The sequence below is a fragment of the Carex rostrata genome, chromosome 24 (assembly GCF_964058835.1).
Source record: "Carex rostrata chromosome 24, lpCarRost1.2, whole genome shotgun sequence".
Lineage (NCBI taxonomy): Eukaryota > Viridiplantae > Streptophyta > Magnoliopsida > Poales > Cyperaceae > Carex > Carex rostrata.
The window spans coordinates 8,369,141-8,386,392 of record NC_135941.1 but is presented as its reverse complement, the minus strand read 5'-3'; the positions used below and the strand labels follow the sequence as shown (position 1 = coordinate 8,386,392).

The following is a 17,252-nucleotide window of genomic DNA, read 5'->3' as shown; positions in this document are numbered from 1 at the left end:
TTCTAGTTCCAGAATAAACCCGCTAGGCAAGTACAATTCTATCCTACCGACTGTAACGGCTGCAACATGTGCTCAGTTTTCAACTCGGAGTTGTACTTCCTTATTGCGTAACTTCCTCTTAGTGCGTGCATATTTGTGCAAATATGAGCACATGATCCGGTATCCAGTACCCAATTATTAAGAGAGGTCGCAACATTAATTTCAATAACATAAATACTTGAGACTGAGACTTTTGAGACATTCTTAAACTTCATATCTCCAAGATACTTCGGGCAGTTTCTCTTCCAGTGACCTTTGCTATTGCTAAAATAGCAGTCAGAGTTAGCAGAAACCTTTATCTTGGGAGAGTTCGTTCCCAGAACTAACTTCCCTTTGCCTTTGTACTTAATAGCCGTTTTTTCCTTTTGCTTTCTTGATCTTCCTCCCACCTTCTTGGATCATGAGGACATGAGAGCTATTCTCGATGTCTTTATCAGTGATTCTCAACATCCTTTGGGGCTCCTGCAAGCTCTTATCCAACTCTTGCTTATGTGAGTTTACAATGAACTCCGAATAGCTAGGAGGAAATGAGTTCAGGATAACTTCCGTGGCCAACTCGTGGCTCCACGGACAGTTAAGTTTCTCCAGTTTCTCATCATCGCTTGTCATACGAAGCGTGTGAGTACTGACAGAGCTGCTATCTACTATTTCAGCAGAGACTGGTGTATTTAGGATATATTCCCTTTTCTCATGTATGTTTACCTTTTCGAGTAGGGAGCGTAAAGAGAAAGACGTTTCTTTAGCCATATTTCTACAACGTTTAATGTAAAGATTTTAGCTTTGTTCATGTAATGTTTTTATTCCAATAATAAAACTCCCACTGCAAATTTGTTCTATTCCCGTTTGCAGTAGGACCAAGATCCATATTTTCACTAATAACCAAGGCAGTGTATGCATATCTTGGCTATCAGTTATCTTAGGTAAGCAAACTTGCTAATCACATCTCTTTGTGATTCTTGGTTTCGTTAAAACATCACGTGTATTTAACAAAGACTTTGCCCCGAGCCCAAAACTGTTTTGGAAATCATCGGTAAGTAACCTCACTCTATTTGGTTTGATATGTCGGACATAACCCTCGACCACCAAAGGTAAAAGGCGATGTCTACTGAGAAGTTTAATCATCAATCAATGAACAATGGTTTGAGAAGGATAGAGTGGGAAGGGCATACTACTTAATTTTTAATGGGTTGGTGTTTATGCTTAACAGTGCCAGCAATATTGAAAAGGAGGTTTGCCAGAAAGAACGACTAATGTGATTTTATTTGTATCTAAAGAGACCTCTTTCATATGCTTCATTAAGCAGTAATGGAAAGAAAGTCTAGAAAGAATACCGAATGTGATCCCCATTACTTTCTATCCTTAGCAGTACCATTTCGCCAGAAAGAACGACTAATGTGATTATATTCGTATTTAAAGAGACATCTTTCATATGCTTCATTAAGCAGTCGTGGAAAGGAAGTCTAGAAAGAATACCGAATGTGATCCCCATTACTTTCTATTCTTAGCAGTACCTTTTCATATGCTTTGACTTGGTTAAGTAGTCAGTTCTTGAAACTGACTCTAGCTACCGTCTATCTTGTAGAGGTAGTTTTTATGGTTTCTTATAAAAACGGTAAATCTAATCGATACGTTTTTATATGATAGCAGTAAATATGATTTACCTATATATGTGACCGAGTCACGTATATTTCTTTCAGTTTGTAATGTTGACCTTGGTTAGCATTACGGACACGTGAAAGTTGCTTGTAGAAAAAATACTGATTGTAATCCAATTCCTATCTTTCTCAAAGACCTCTTTCATATGCTTCAGTAAGCAGTCGTGGAAAGGAAGTCAGACAGAAAGAATAGTGAATATGATCCCATTTCCATTTTCCTAAAATACCTCTTTCATATGCTTCAGCAAGCAGTCGTGGAAAGGAAGTCAGAAAGAAAACAATGCCAAATGTGATCCCACATTCGTATTTTTCTTCAAAGAAAATTTTCTTTCACGGTTCCTTGGAAAGACGGTAAATCTAGTTTTACCCATTTTCATTTTAAAGCAGTAAATCTAATTTACTCTAAGCTGTAAATCTAATTTACTTATATACGGGACCAAGTCGGGTATATAATCTATCAGTTACAAATTCTTTATTTTGCAGCTATGCTCAGTTCTTATTTATACCATTTAAAGCACATAAACAATTTATATGTTTTAAAATCAGATATTCTTTTCGGTCCATAAAGCAATTGGTAACGTGACAAAGTTCCTTTTGGGCTAGTCATTAGGACACGTGAAAGGGGCTCCCAAGAAAAATTGGGGTCACGAGGACCGCTTAGACTCAATCTTTCCTAGATAGAACCATCTCTTTCTTGTGGGAAATGACAGCTCTTACTCAGGTACTTTATTGCTTCATCACATTCTTCAATGAACTTTACTTATCCGAAGGTTTTCGAAAAGGCAAAAAACTTACACTAAATTTTGTCATTTCAAAAGCATAGAGTAATTTGGTAACGTGACAAAGTCCCCTTTGGGCCAGCTATCAGGACACGTAAACGAGGGTTAGACGAAAAGTCAAGACTTTTCTTGTCATTAACCTTGTCGTTTACGGGTGGAGATTAGCAGTTCTTACTTGGGTGCTTTATTGCTTCATCACATTCTTAGATATACTCAAATGCGGTTGAAAGTTTTGAAAACAAAAACATAAAGAAAGCATAAAATCCTATTTTATCTTTCTCGGTTGGAAAACCGATCCAAGAAATGTAAAAGTTTACATTTCATAAGAAAGCATAAAGAAAGCTTAAATCTAATTTAACTTTCTTAGTCGGTAGAACCAATCCAAGAAAATCTTATTTCTAATCGGTTTTGGACTTAAGCTGCAAATGTAAGAATTAAACTGATATGCGGTATATGCACCTAATTTGCATAAGTTATAACTTTTAGAAAATCAATCAACGGGAGAGCCTTGTGCTCTGATACCACTGTTGAGTTTCGAGGTAACCAAAACCCGTTTAGGCTTAAGCTGCGGAATGACCGTAGAACAAAAATTTTTACGGCCAACTTAAGCTCAGGATTAAACGGGGTATGTCAGGAAACTTTCCAAGGCGGTCCACCTTCAGTATTCCTTTGGCATCAAAACCCAATTTAATCATTTTTACATATCTACTCCATAATTGATTTCTAAAACTTTAATCTACTTACCAATTAAATAGATTAATATAACATATTTATACCTTGTTTCCAAATCACAGTTGGAATGCAGACCGAGCGAGTAGAGCTACATCACGGTAATGATTCTCCTCGGAGCATCAGACGTCTGATGCCTCTATCAGTTATCCACCAGGACTAACCGGAGAGCGGTTTATTTCTTTTGCCATAAATACTATAAACCGCGGAATTCTGCAAAAACACTATTCACAGAGAAAAAGATGAAAACTCGTAAACACGAATTTTTGGTTACTCAGTTTCATCAATGAGCAAAACTGAAATACCGCGAAATTTGGGAAAACACTATTCATCGATCCCGTAAATATACTTCACAACAACCCGCAAGATTATACGTCAACTACGTATAACTTTCTTTTCTCAACCGAAACACTATTTGGGAGAGAAACCGAGAAAGAGAGAAAATACCGATTCGTTTCGACACGAAACGATACGAATGAATTAGTGGTTTTTCTCTCTGCATGCACCCCTCTATTTATAGCCTCTAAAATGGTGTGAAAAGACCAAAATACCCCTATGACAAGGCATGCCACCTAGGGGGTGAGGTGTCATGTGGATAGGATTGATGACGTGTCATGCGGATAAGGACGAATCTGAAAAGACCCGAATGCCCTCGGCCCGAATACAAATAATATTCGTATAATTATTCTGAACAATTATATTTCTTGCGGTTGTTGTTTCGGTAATTTATACAACGTGTCCTGCACATTTATAAATTAATCGGTTAACTTTTATACAACGTGTCACACACGTTTATAAATTAACCAATGTTTTTGCTTGTTATTTTACATAACATTTATAATTTAATTATAACACATATAATTAATTATAACCATCTTACTATTGATCATAACCAATTTATAATCAATCACAATAAAATTCTCCGATTAACTCCTATATGGTGTGACCCAATATGATCTGTGTTATGTTGGTAAATAGAGTTAAAACTGTTTTAACTTCTATAATCATGAGCGGTATCTGGCAGTATACATCATGACCATCCAATTACACAGATGATACTGTACAGTACAATATCACGATCCAGTAAACAATTTACTTGTGTTTGTTCTTCTGTCTCATAGCTATCAGATTAGTTTCAAGGTAGATGTGTGTCATCCTTGCTAACTGAATCTTTTCTTGATCTTGAGCAGATTATCAAATATAATTACTCTTGTAATTATACCGCTAGCAGATAATCTTACTCTATCAAGGGACAAATAGTATTCTTGGTAAACTATCACTTCCTCAGCTAAGCTATGCATATGGAAAAGCTACCGTATGACTGCTTTTTACGGACAGCGTTAGATAACAATCACACATACATATTTCTCAGTGGGAACGATAAATACCTCATACTGTAGAACCTGACACTGAATGAAAATATTAATGACACGAACACAATTCTATTTAATGTTTCATTCGGGGTCTGTCAAATACCATGTTCCTAGATCATGTATCTATGTGATTAAAATGACATCTCGTGTCAGGTGGTTTGTAAAACTTAACCATCTTTTAATCCACATACTAACCTTATCGCGGTAATTAGTGTTCCTGCTAATTACCTTGGTTAGTGACTTTTTAAGAGTATATATCATCTATATTATGGAGTTTCACAATTTCAATCATGAACTCGAAATGATCCATAAATTCAATAATACTCAAGGCAACAAAATGATATATAAATAAACATTCAATTCATGAACAAAGCTTTATGATAAATTATCGTATTATTGACTTCTAGATTATTACAAACTAACAGTCCGGTCAGATGATGGAGATGTCACTTTGGCTGGACAAGTAGTGCCTAGGAAGGACACCTTTCGATATTTAGGGTCGATGTTGCAGAGTGATGGTGAGATTGATGAAGATGTTAGTCATAGGATTTGAGCGGGGTGGGTCAAATGGCGACAGGCATCTGACATTCTATGTAACATAAAAGTTCCCCAAAAGCTCAAAGGCATCTACAGGACGGCTATCAGACCTGCGATATTATATGATGCAGAATGTTGGGCTACTAAAAGGCAACATGTTCAGAAGATAAGTGTAGCAGAGATGCGTATGTTGCGTTGGAGTTGTGGGCATACAAGACTTGAAAACTTGAAAACTTGAAAGAGGCACTTGCTCTCTGATCTCAAAAGCTAATTTGTATGAGTTATATTGGATCAGACAGTTTTGGACAGACATGATTTTCGAGTCATCATCTCATGTTGAATTAGTGTTGTAAAAAACGGCCTTAACGGCCGATTAATCGGTCATTTAATCAAAAAGGCGGTCAAACCATTACGAATACGCTTAATGGAGGACTTTTTGCATATTTTTCCGATTAATAGGCCGTTTTACCGTTTAATCGGCCGTTTATTCCCGTTTATTTCAATAAAAAAAAATTTCACATTGATTTTTTTTTATGTGATAGTGTGTGAAATAATTTTTATAAATCATGCATTGCAGTTTTGTTTGTGCTTGAACATATATTCAATAATTTTTATATATGTTTTTTCTTCTTAATTACTTTAAAATTGATTAATTCTTCTTCTATTTATTTATCATATATTTTTCTTACTAATTACTGATGTAATTTTTTCAATTAGTATGACATATTCATTTATGAAACTAAGTTTTTGTTATAAACTAAATTTAGTGATTTTATGTTTGAATGTTTCATTTCTTTTTGACATAATATGTTATTAGTATTTGAAAAAAGTTTAACTCTTGAATTTATTTTTTCATTAAATAAATGTGTTACTGGCACATGTAGAGTACTTATGCATTAAAAACAAATAAGTGTAGTGTCATGTTATAATAATGAAATTAAGTTAAATTAAGTTTATTTGATAAGTTTAATGAGTTAAATAAATTATTTTTAATAAATTATGATATATATACATAAATTTAATAAAAACGTTAAATTGTCCGCATAATTCCGATTAATCGGCCGCATATCGATTAATCGCTTGGCGGTACTCCGTCCGTCCGACGACCCCAACCGTTATTTACAACACTGTGTTGGATTGATTTCACATTAATTGGACTTTGTGAAAATATATTATGTCTAGTTTGAGTCCAGGTCGGTTAGAATTTTACTATTTTGATAAAATATCACTTCTTAAAAACAAGATTGCTAGTGCAAATTCGTTTCTTAAAAGTGTCTTGACTAATTTTTGTTTGGTTAGATGTTTAATAGGAGAATAAAGTTAATGAATATTATTTTTTTAACATCCTTTAATCTTGTAAAAAATTTATTTTGTTAATTTTCAAATTGAGATCTAACAAAGATAAATAAGAAAATATAAAATAGGGTAACATTCTTTTTCGTTACATTTTCTTCTCAGTTGTTTTTCACCTCTTTTTTTTTTTGAATAAAGATTTCATTCCCCCAGTTTATTTCCCCCATTCATCCCCCAATCATTAATTATATGAGAGGACCACAACTTTCAGCACAAAAAGACAAAATAAAACGTGTATTAGTCATTAATAATGTGGGAAACCGCTAATTAACTGGGAGACCACTTATATTTGAAAAACTTTACAACTGATGCACATAAATATGTATACTTATACACGCAAGTATTAACATCTAATATAGTAAGTATTCATATGTAAGATATCAAGTATTTCTTTGGGAGAGAGTCATCGAACATCATAGATCTCATTTGAAAGAGAAAATTACGTAGAAAAAGTCTGTGGCTTTAGATTCACAAAAAAATTCACAGATTGTCAAAAATATGGGCGACATTAAAGTAAGAAAAAAAAACCATAAAATGTGTAAAAAATGAGTATGTGATAAGAAAGATTGTTTAAAGAAATATTTGATATCTTACATATGAATACTTACTATATTATATGTTAATACTTGCGTGTATAAGTATACATATTTATGCTCATCGGTTGTAAAGTTTTTCAAATATAAGTGGTCCCCCAGTTAATTAGCGGTCCCCCACATTATTAATGACTAACACACGTTTTATTTTGTCTTTTTGTGCTGGAAGTTGTGGTCCCCTCGTATAATTAATGATTGAGGGATGGATGGGGGAAATAAACTGGGGAAAATAAATCTTTATTCTAAAGAGAAAATATTATTGTGGAAAATTAAATATTACCGTGACTTGAATTAAAAAAATAATTTGGATTATATCAAACAATGAAAACACCGCTGGAACATACTCTTACTTGTGTCATATATTTTTTTTATCAAGTATAGGTTGAAGATTAAATCTTCTAACTATTAATATTTATAGAGAAATGTTCTATTGAGATTTTGAACATACATCCTTCCTCTACACAGAGAGTATTGGCTTTTGCCTCCAAATTAACCATCTGTATTTTTAGCTTTTGAATTATATATATATATATATTTGATTTGTAAAGTGTATAATAGGAAGACCTAAACCGCATATATAGGTAGGTGGTTAATTAGGTGATATGGAATTTCCTTTTAACTTGGCATCACTCAATTGGGAAGATCTTGAGCCACACAGTTTGTTTCGTTGGAAAACGTTACAACTCCTGGACCTGAGAAAATTGCAGCGGTTTTAATTAATTGCTCAAGTCCTGTCCTGTCCGGCTGCCTGTGCTGCATGTGCATCCTGGAAAACAACAGATTAAATTGATCTCATCGCAAGTACTAAAGATCGATCCACTGAAACTAAAGGCACCAAATTAAACATGGCACAACTTGTCCTTTTTCTTCTTTTTAAACTCCTCTCTCTCACTCTCACTCTCACTGCCATGGCCTCGCAATTTGTACATCCAGCATATGACGATTCTCCATTATGTGCCGTCTCAACAGATGCTGAGCTAGCATCTGACATTAGCAGTTCATCAAAACCAGTCAAGCTAGAGGAGTACGGCAATGGAAGAATCATTGACATCACTCATCCATATCGACCTGATATGCCAAATTTTAACTCAACTGATACCATTGGCATGGTGGTGTCTTTGCGTCAGTCGATGGCAAATGGATCACTTGGCAATATCTCCGAGTTGAAGATCGTTGTACATACTGGGACCCATGTCGATGCACCTGGTCACGTGTACCAAGAATACTACGAGGCAGGATTTGACGTTGATACCCTGGATTTGGAGGTTCTTAATGGTAAGATCAAATTATTGATAGCCAGGATTTTACAGTCATTTACAGAAGAATATTATTAAATTTCAATTATTCCCCATTTGCAAGTGATTAAGGCTAAGTTTCTCATAATATGAATCTATAATTTGATGAAAAATATAAATACTACTAAGAGTTCTGATGTCACAATTTTTTATCTCACAAAATGTCTTATATATTACTGTTAATATCAAACTTAGTATTTAAACAATGATTTTGTACTAGCAATTTTTTTTTAGAGAAGTGATATTTAATCAAAATAGTACAATCCTATTCAATCTGGACTCAAACTGGATGAGATAATATATTTTTAAAAAGTGAAATTAATATGAATTTAAACCAACCTAAGATGATGACTCAAAATCATGTGATGTCTATCCAAAACTGTATGATCCAATCCAACTCATACATGCAGAGTGTGGCTATAATAATAGTCTATATATCTAATTTTAAAGTTTAAATAGTCAATTCAAACTATTAAATATAATTTTATATATTTTATTTCTTTTACTATTTTTAAATAAGTAGAAAGTCATTGTTTTTGAATAATCTAAAATTTTCAAATAAAGTGATATTCTATCTATTTAAAAAATAGCTAGTAAACAAATTATAAAAATTATAAAATTTGGTCTGTAATTAAGAACTTAAAATGTGATGTGACCCAAAAATCTGAATATAACTTGAAACCGGATGATCGGAACTCCATTGAAGCCGACTCAGCTACAAGCATGAAAAACTCCTTCAAGATGAACCAAATTCGAATCCTGGCCAATTTTATCACTATAACTCAATAATTCAAAATTAACTAAATGGCTCACGACATGATATATATATATGTCCGAAATTCAATAATCTAATCGAGATGATCTGACACTTGTATGGACCTTCTCTAACAACAATGACTTGATGCAATGATACAAAATTCAATAATCTAATCCGAGACGATATGACACTCGATCAGATATATCTAATAATCCACATCTGCTTAATTTAGTGATAAAAGGTAATATTTTTCAAGTCGATGTGCCAGGGCACATGTACATATATGTACCAGGAGTATTTTGAGGGAGGTTATATATGATCTTGAAGTACTCAATGGTACATATATATATAATTAATTGCTTGTTAAGCTGCTGACTAATTTTGTCTATTCATTTACACATTCCTGATTTTTGTATTTATGATTTGTATCTGTGCCATTTGCAAGAAAGTTAAGTCTCTGAATGCTTATTATTTCTTTACTGTGACATTATATATGGTTGTCTGATTTGTTATTGCTTTAATTACTAGTACTGATTCTTATTTACAGACATTGACGGTTCCAAAAATCATAATTAATTATGCCTTGGCTTCTATTTTGCTAGTCATCTAACTACTTTTGGTTTGTGCATGTCCTGTCCTTCATAATGTTTGTAGAAATTATCCATTTGCAATCCTGACATGACAGTTTGTAACACAACATTCAACAGTATAAATCAGTACCAGTACCATACTATTGCTGGAATGGTACTGACAATGTGACATGATGCCAAAAATTGTATATAACTTGGGTATTCTAAAGTTTTTCACAGCAATTTTATAGTTGGAAATGTTACCTACCCTTATATATATTATGAAAAATCCGGTATATGCGAGATATATCATGTTCGCACTATGTCCTCAAGTTTTGCTTGTGAACTATTAATTCAGTTGTACTAATTTTCTTTGATATTCTTACCCATTCATGTTTTTCTTTCTTTTCCTTTTTGATAGGTCCTGCTTTGATAGTTGATGTCCCAAGAGACAAGAATATAACAGGTACTAATTTTACATGGTATTTCTTAATTTTAATTTGTCTTTCATTTGAAAAAAGGCACTGGGGCTTGAACCTGCAACCCCCTTTATCCTTTATGTGGGAATTTTATGCCAGCCACCTGATCTAACTGTGGTTTGTGACTTTGTTCATTGTAATGTGATGTCATTAATCATATATTTGTAATAACATTAATTTTTAGTGGAAGCCATATATAAAAGACAGTTTTATTTATATTATATCTTTGTATATTTGGTGTTGCAGCTGAAGTGATGGAATCATTACACATCCCAAGAGGAGTCCGCCGGGTGATTTTCAGAACATTAAACACTGACAGGTACAAAGGCATGCATGTTACCTGGTTAGATATATATTGTCTTAGCTAGCTAGCTAATCCACAATAAAAATTAATATTGCATATCTATTCAGGAAGCTGATGTGGAAGAGAGAAGGCGACACAAGCTTTGTTGCATTCACGACCGATGGTGCACAATGGTTGGTTGATAATACCGACATTAAACTTGTTGGTGAGTTTAATTATACTTATTTAACTGCATTGATGGATCAATTTTGACAAGTTGTTAGCATATCTATCACTCTACTGTACAGTACAATAAGAATTATGTTTTTCTTTATAAATATCATAATATAAGTTCTTTTTGTGTTTAATTTGGATTAATATATATATAGTTCCATATATAATTTCTGTGTCCGATCCCTTAATTTCTACACTGGTAGATGTTTAGATGTTATATAAGAATAAGCAAATTCCTATACATTTGCAGGATTGGATATATTTTCCTAGTCCAATAAATTCCCATACAATTAATTTCTATACTTGTGTTTAACAAAGATTTATTTGCAGGAGTGGATTACCTGTCAGTTGCAACATTTGATGATTTGATCCCCGCACATTTAGTATTTCTCAAAAGCCGGGTAAGATAACTCTGTATTACAGTCATCAATAGTTAAGAATTAACATGCTCCCTCATTTCTCAAGCATTTTTTGTACTTGTTATATATAGTGCGGCTTGTCTGAATTAACTTTCGAATCTGAATATATCTATTTTGTTACAACCATTTATCAAAACCACAAGTACATGTGCAGAACCTTATAATAATTCTGTAGAGCTGTTTATTGAGTTTATGTTGGATTAAATTCTCTTGCCTTTTAGTATCTAGTCTGATAAAGTTTGTTTGTTTGTTTGTTTGTTTTGCTTGATAGGAAATAATACTTGTAGAAGCCTTAAAGCTAGATGATGTGAAACTGGGAATATACTCTCTGCACTGTTTGCCGCTTAGATTAGTTGGTGCCGAAGGTTCTCCTGTTCGATGCATCCTTATCAAATAATTACTCTATATGTATTTGCTATGTCAGAAGAAGTATATATGACCGCAATAAGTTGTACAATAAATTGAGAATTATATTTATATAGGAACAACTACACAAGATGTAGACATTTTATAATTTATAAATGATGTCGTCAGGAACTTTGACATGCAATCTTAATTTATATAACCAACACACTGAGCATTTTAATTTGGAAGCTGATAATTGTACCATAAACAAAGTATTCGTGTGTGTTCTTCAACCTTCTAGAATATCGACGACAAAAAGATCAGGTTTTATTTCATACAGCGCAATAACAGTACCAATCTTTCTTTATTATATAGAATTTCGCTGCATGAAGAGAAAAATACTCTTTTAAACAAATTTAACAAAAGCACCGCCAAATGCAGCGAAACAATCGTATAATTTAAACATATAAAGGAAAGCGTTTAATCTGCTGTGTTCAAGTGCTTAACTTTCATTGTAAATAAGTTAAATTTTCATTTTTAAAAACAAAAACAAATCCCCGAATTTGTCCCCGAGCAAAAATTTACAGATCTAAACTGGAACCAATCCCCAAGCGCGTCCTCGAGCACGAAATTTACACCTCTAAATTTGTACTAATCCCCGAGGGCGTCCCCCAACACAAATTTTCTTCATTTGTGCAGAATGTGCCAGGAATAGTACATGTGAACATGTAAAGCATGTAAACCAATATGTACTGGCAAGCAAACAACATAAACAAAGCATTGAAAATTTGTGCATATAAATCTGTGCTTACAAACACATTTTAAAGCATATAAACATGTGTTTACAAACATTGAAAAATCTGTGTTTACAAACACATTTTAAAGCTTATTCTTCAAACACATTTTAAAGCATATAAACCTGTGTGTAAAGCAAATAAACCAATATATACTAGCAAGAAAACAACATAAACAAAGCAATGAAAATTTGTGCATATAAACATGTGTTTACAAACACATTTTAAAACATATAAACCTGTGTTTACAAACATTGAAAAATTTGTTACAAACATATAAACCTGTGTTTACAAACACATTTTAAAGTATATAAACATGTGTTTACAAAAATTAAAAAATCTGTGTTACAAACATATAAACCTGTGTTTACAAACACATTTTAAAGCTTATTCTTCAAATACATTTTAAAGCATATAAACCTGTGTTTACAAATATTAAAAAATCTTCATTTAATAGATTACTTGTTCAAAATGGAGACTGTATTTTTAGTTATTAAATATCAAAAGCTGTTAATTTGCATAATTAAAATTAGAACCAATCCCCCATTGCGTCCCCGAGCTAACTGGGTTTAAATTGTACTTTAAAGTACGTTCCAGTAAATAGTTAATTAATGATTACATGACTGTTAACAATCTGGGGGACTAATTCGGGGATTGGTGATTACAACTGTTCCTAACAAACTGTCCACGAAATTAAAACACAGTACAAAAGCATGCAAAGCTAACGTTTAAAACAATCAAATTAAAACTGCAATGCGTTAAAACTGCAATTCGTTAATTAATGGCAAATTAATAAATTACTGTTATTAGTGGACAGTTAAACCCAGTTAAACCAGTTCGGGAACGGGCTCGGGTTTGGTGGCTCGGGGTACAGGAACATTTCTCTTTTAATTTATATATTTTTATTGCATTTCTATTTATTTTTATTTGCTTTTACTTGTTTTGGTCAAGAGATAGGATACTGCACATTTTATTCGTTTATTGCAGATTTCTACTTTAAAAAAAATCCAGAATTGGAGCGTATAAAAGATCCCAAAATGGAGAGCTCAATGTAGAACCAAATAAAATAGAGAGTAGTTGCATACTTGCATTCGGCTGCTCCTGAAAATTGATTGCTAAGATTTTATTCAGTTTCTGGAATCTGCCTACCCACTCTATGAGCTATTTACCTATTTTCCAATAGAAAAAAGAAGTTTGTTAGCTATTTTCCTTTGATTAATGAATTTTTCAATCCTTCCTGACGTAGGCTACCCGCTACCCACTCTATGTGCATTTTCGTGTAGAAAAAAAGAACCAGCTGGACATTTATTTTATTTTGGAAGGTAGCTAGCATTTGACCCTCTCCTCTCCTCTCCTCTTGCAATTCATGCATCATACTGATTACTGACTAGTGACTACTGTACTGAGGCTTAATTATATATGGATAAACATTTCGGAACAGTTGAGGCCTGACGCCTGAGGCCTGAGCGGATGTGAATTCAAGGCAAGGGAGACATTATTAGGCCCCACATTTTCGTTGAAAATATCTGTTAAAATGCATATCCTCTGCATTAACTCAAAAATGAATCTTTTCAGTTAATGAATTTTAACCGTCTGATTTTAAACGGAGCCAATCCGGCTCCTGCTTATGATATAGGGGTCCTTTAATATTAGTGTAGATTTAGTTTGCACGAATCTTAAAGCAGATCGGACGGTCAGTATTCATTAACTCAAAAATTCCCTTTTGAGTTAATGCAGAGGATACGAATTCGGACTTTGTGGTGAGCAATAATATTCAACGAGAAAATTGCAGCGGTTTTAATTAATTGCTCAAGTCCTGTCCTGTCCGGCTGCCTTGGCAAACTGCAAAAACAATATATAAATTGATCTCACAAGCACTACAGATCTCCACTCAAACATATATCCAGAACCAAAATATGGCACAACTTGTCCTCTTTTTCCTTCTTCAACTCCTCCCTCTCCCTCTCCCTCTCACTGCCATGGCCTCTCAATTTGCACATCCAGCATATGACGATTCTCCGTTATGCGACGTCTCAACAGACGCTGAGCTAGCATCTGACATTATCAGTTCATCAAATTCAAAACCAGTGAAGCTAGAGGAGTATGGCAATGGAAGAATCATTGACATCACTCATGCATACCGACCTGATATGCCGGCTTTTAATTCCACTGATGATACCATTGGCATGGTGGTGTCTTTGCGTGACTCCATGGCGAATGGTGATCTTTGCAATTTCTCCGAGTTGAAGATCGGTATACATACTGGGACCCATGTCGATGCACCTGGTCACGTCTACCAAGAATACTACGAGGCAGGATTTGACGTTGATACCCTTGATTTGGATGTGCTTAATGGTAAGATCAAATTATTTATCCCTTTTCTCCTTTTCAGAGTTCTTATTCGTTCAATATATAGTTAGTACCAGAAATTAGTTCAAAACTAAGTATGTTAATGATCATTGTCTTTAAATGAATCACCCCTATATATATACCAAATCTTGCCTCTCAACTCTAATATTTGCCCAAACTCTCAACACACACTCACCATGGCAAACTTATCTTCCTTCTTTCTCTTCCTTCTCTTCCATCTGGCCGTCCTATTTGTTCGAAATTATTTATGGCCGTCCCATTTTCATATCCTCTTAAGTTTTGATCGTTAATTATTCAGTTGTACTTTCCTTCTATATTCTTACCAAATGTTTTGGCCTTCAAAAAGTTTGTACAAATTATCCGCTGGCAATCCTGACATGGAAGTTAGTAACAGAACATTAAACAGTAACAATTCTGATATCAGTACCAGTACCATACTATTGCTGGAAAGGTACTGATATGATGCCAAAATTGCATATAACTTTGATATTGCTAAGTCTTTGGCAGCATTTTTATGTATGGAAAATGATATTTACCCTTATATCCTGAAAATTCTGGTATCTGCGAGATGTATCTTTTGTTTTTAGTTATTTAAAAACATTATTTCTTGAAAAAGTTCATTTTTGCACTTATGTCCTTTTAAGATTTGATCATTAATTGCTCAGTTGGAATTTCCTTTTATATTTTTCATGTTTTTCTTTCTTTTCCTTTTTGATAGGTCCTGCTTTGCTAGTTGATGTCCCAAGAGACAAGAACATAACAGGTATTAATTTTGCATGGTATTTCTTTCTCTTTTTTATCTTTTTGAAAGAAGGAACTGGAGCCAAAAAAAAAAATTTCGTCCCACACCTTAAAGAGACCAGTCAACCCTTTCTGTCTCAATTGGGGCTTGAACCTGCAACCTCCTTTATGGGAAAATTTATCCCAACCACCTGATCTAACTGTGGTTTGTTCATTGTAATGTGTTGTCATTAATCATTTGTAAAATAAACTTCTCTCTCTATTTTTGGTGTTGCAGCTGAAGTGATGGAATCATTACACATCCCAAGAGGAGTACGCCGAGTGATTTTCAGAACATTAAACACTGACAGGTACAAGGGCATATTACCTGATTGGATATTCTTAGCTAATCAACAAAAATATAATGTAATTATCAAAATAAAAATATTGCATATCTATTCAGGAAGCTGATGTGGAAGAACAAATTTGACGCAAGTTATGTTGGATTCATGAAGGATGGTGCACAATGGTTGGTTGATAATACCGACATTAAACTTGTTGGTGAGTTTATAATTATTTAAATATTGTATTATAAGTTATTTTTGTGTTTAATTTTGGATTAATGATTCCAAAATTTCTGTGTCCAATTCCTTTTTGTACTGGTAGATGTTATAAGATGTGAATTCTTTATACATTAGCAGGATTGGATTTATTTTCGTAGTCTTGTTCCCATACAATTTCTATCCTAATGTTTAACCAATATATATTTGCAGGAGTGGATTACCTGTCAGTTGCAGCATTTGATGATTTGATCCCTGCACATTTGGTATTTCTCAAAAGCCGGGTAAGCTAACTCTGTATTACAGTCATGAATAGTTAAAAATTAAGATGTTCCCTTTTTCCAAAATCTTTGTACTTGTTCTAGTGCGGCTTGTCTGAACTTTCCAATTTGAAAATATTATTTTGTTAACTTTGTTGCGACCATTTATGAAAACCATAAGTGTGCAGAAATGCAAAATATAATGGCAACAAAAACAGTTAGATCAGAAGCTTCAAGCACCAGAATTGGACCTTATGATAATGTTGTAGAGCTGTTTATTGAGTTTATATTAGATTAAATTCTATTGCCTTTTTGTATCTGGTCTGATAAAGTTTGTTTGTTTGCTTGCTTGATAGGAAATAATACTTGTAGAAGCATTGAAGCTAGATGGTGTGAAACCGGGAATATACTATTTGAACTGCTTGCCGCTTAGATTAGTCGGTGCTGAGGGTTCTCCTATCCGATGCATCCTTACCAAATAATTATTGTACATTTGCCATATCAGAAGAAGTATATATATATGAGCGCAATATGTTGTGAAATAAAATGAGAATGTTGTGAAACAAACTACACAAGGTATAGACAGTTTCATTTGATTTGGCTTATTAATTAAATGATGTCGTCAGGAACTCTGACATGCAATTGAAAAAAGAAAATCAATCTGAGTAAATATATCAATAAGAAGAACAGAGTACCAAACGTTTGAGGCTGGAGGAACACCTCTGGATCCATGGGTTGAGCACAAACGTTTGTGTATATATTATTTTGTATGGAGATCATGTTTGACAGTTCGGATCAATTGTTTGAATTTTAAAAATAGAGATATGGATTCATATATAGTACGGGTCGATCCGTATTATTTTATTTTTTTATGTTTGGATATATTTAACTGATTGGGCATATTGAGCTTTACTTTTGGCGTTCCTGAAGAGAGATTGTAATATGGTGTTCAAACAATTGACAAGCAAGAGTGATATATGTGTACAGCTTTGGTGTTGTCCTTGTAGTTCTAGAGCTTCTAAGACGAAGAAAAGAGAGAGGTCTTTCGTCTCACTTCCTCTCCGCTATGAAGGAGAAGAAAATGCACAAGCTTCTAGATGATCAAATTA

General features: G+C 33.6%; 2 protein-coding genes across 2 annotated transcripts; both read left to right on the top strand.

Moving 5' to 3' along the window:
* The first annotated feature begins 7,787 nt into the window (after window positions 1-7,787).
* On the top strand, window positions 7,788-11,644 carry LOC144575404 (cyclase-like protein 2). Its single transcript, XM_078325542.1, has 6 exons — window positions 7,788-8,333; window positions 10,101-10,145; window positions 10,405-10,477; window positions 10,570-10,667; window positions 11,006-11,076; window positions 11,366-11,644. The coding sequence occupies exons 1-6, from the start codon at window positions 7,904-7,906 to the stop codon at window positions 11,489-11,491; spliced, it is 843 nt and encodes a 280-aa protein (XP_078181668.1). The 5' UTR covers window positions 7,788-7,903; the 3' UTR covers window positions 11,492-11,644.
* Window positions 11,645-13,970: 2,326 nt separating this feature from the next.
* Window positions 13,971-16,748, top strand: LOC144575403 (cyclase-like protein 2). The gene is made up of 6 exons (XM_078325541.1): window positions 13,971-14,588; window positions 15,322-15,366; window positions 15,622-15,694; window positions 15,787-15,884; window positions 16,097-16,167; window positions 16,500-16,748. Exons 1-6 carry the CDS (start codon window positions 14,150-14,152, stop codon window positions 16,623-16,625), a joined length of 852 nt encoding a protein of 283 aa, XP_078181667.1. The 5' UTR covers window positions 13,971-14,149; the 3' UTR covers window positions 16,626-16,748.
* The last annotated feature ends 504 nt before the right edge of the window (window positions 16,749-17,252 follow it).

Coding starts and splice junctions, on each gene's coding strand:
- LOC144575404 (XM_078325542.1), top strand. CDS start 7,904: ATGGCACAACTTGTCCTTTTTCTTCTTTTTAAACTCCTCTCTCTCACT. Junction 10,146..10,404: donor AAGAGACAAGAATATAACAG/GTACTAATTTTA, acceptor TTGGTGTTGCAG/CTGAAGTGATGGAATCATTA. Junction 10,478..10,569: donor AGAACATTAAACACTGACAG/GTACAAAGGCAT, acceptor ATATCTATTCAG/GAAGCTGATGTGGAAGAGAG.
- LOC144575403 (XM_078325541.1), top strand. CDS start 14,150: ATGGCACAACTTGTCCTCTTTTTCCTTCTTCAACTCCTCCCTCTCCCT. Junction 15,367..15,621: donor AAGAGACAAGAACATAACAG/GTATTAATTTTG, acceptor TTGGTGTTGCAG/CTGAAGTGATGGAATCATTA. Junction 16,168..16,499: donor TGGTATTTCTCAAAAGCCGG/GTAAGCTAACTC, acceptor CTTGCTTGATAG/GAAATAATACTTGTAGAAGC.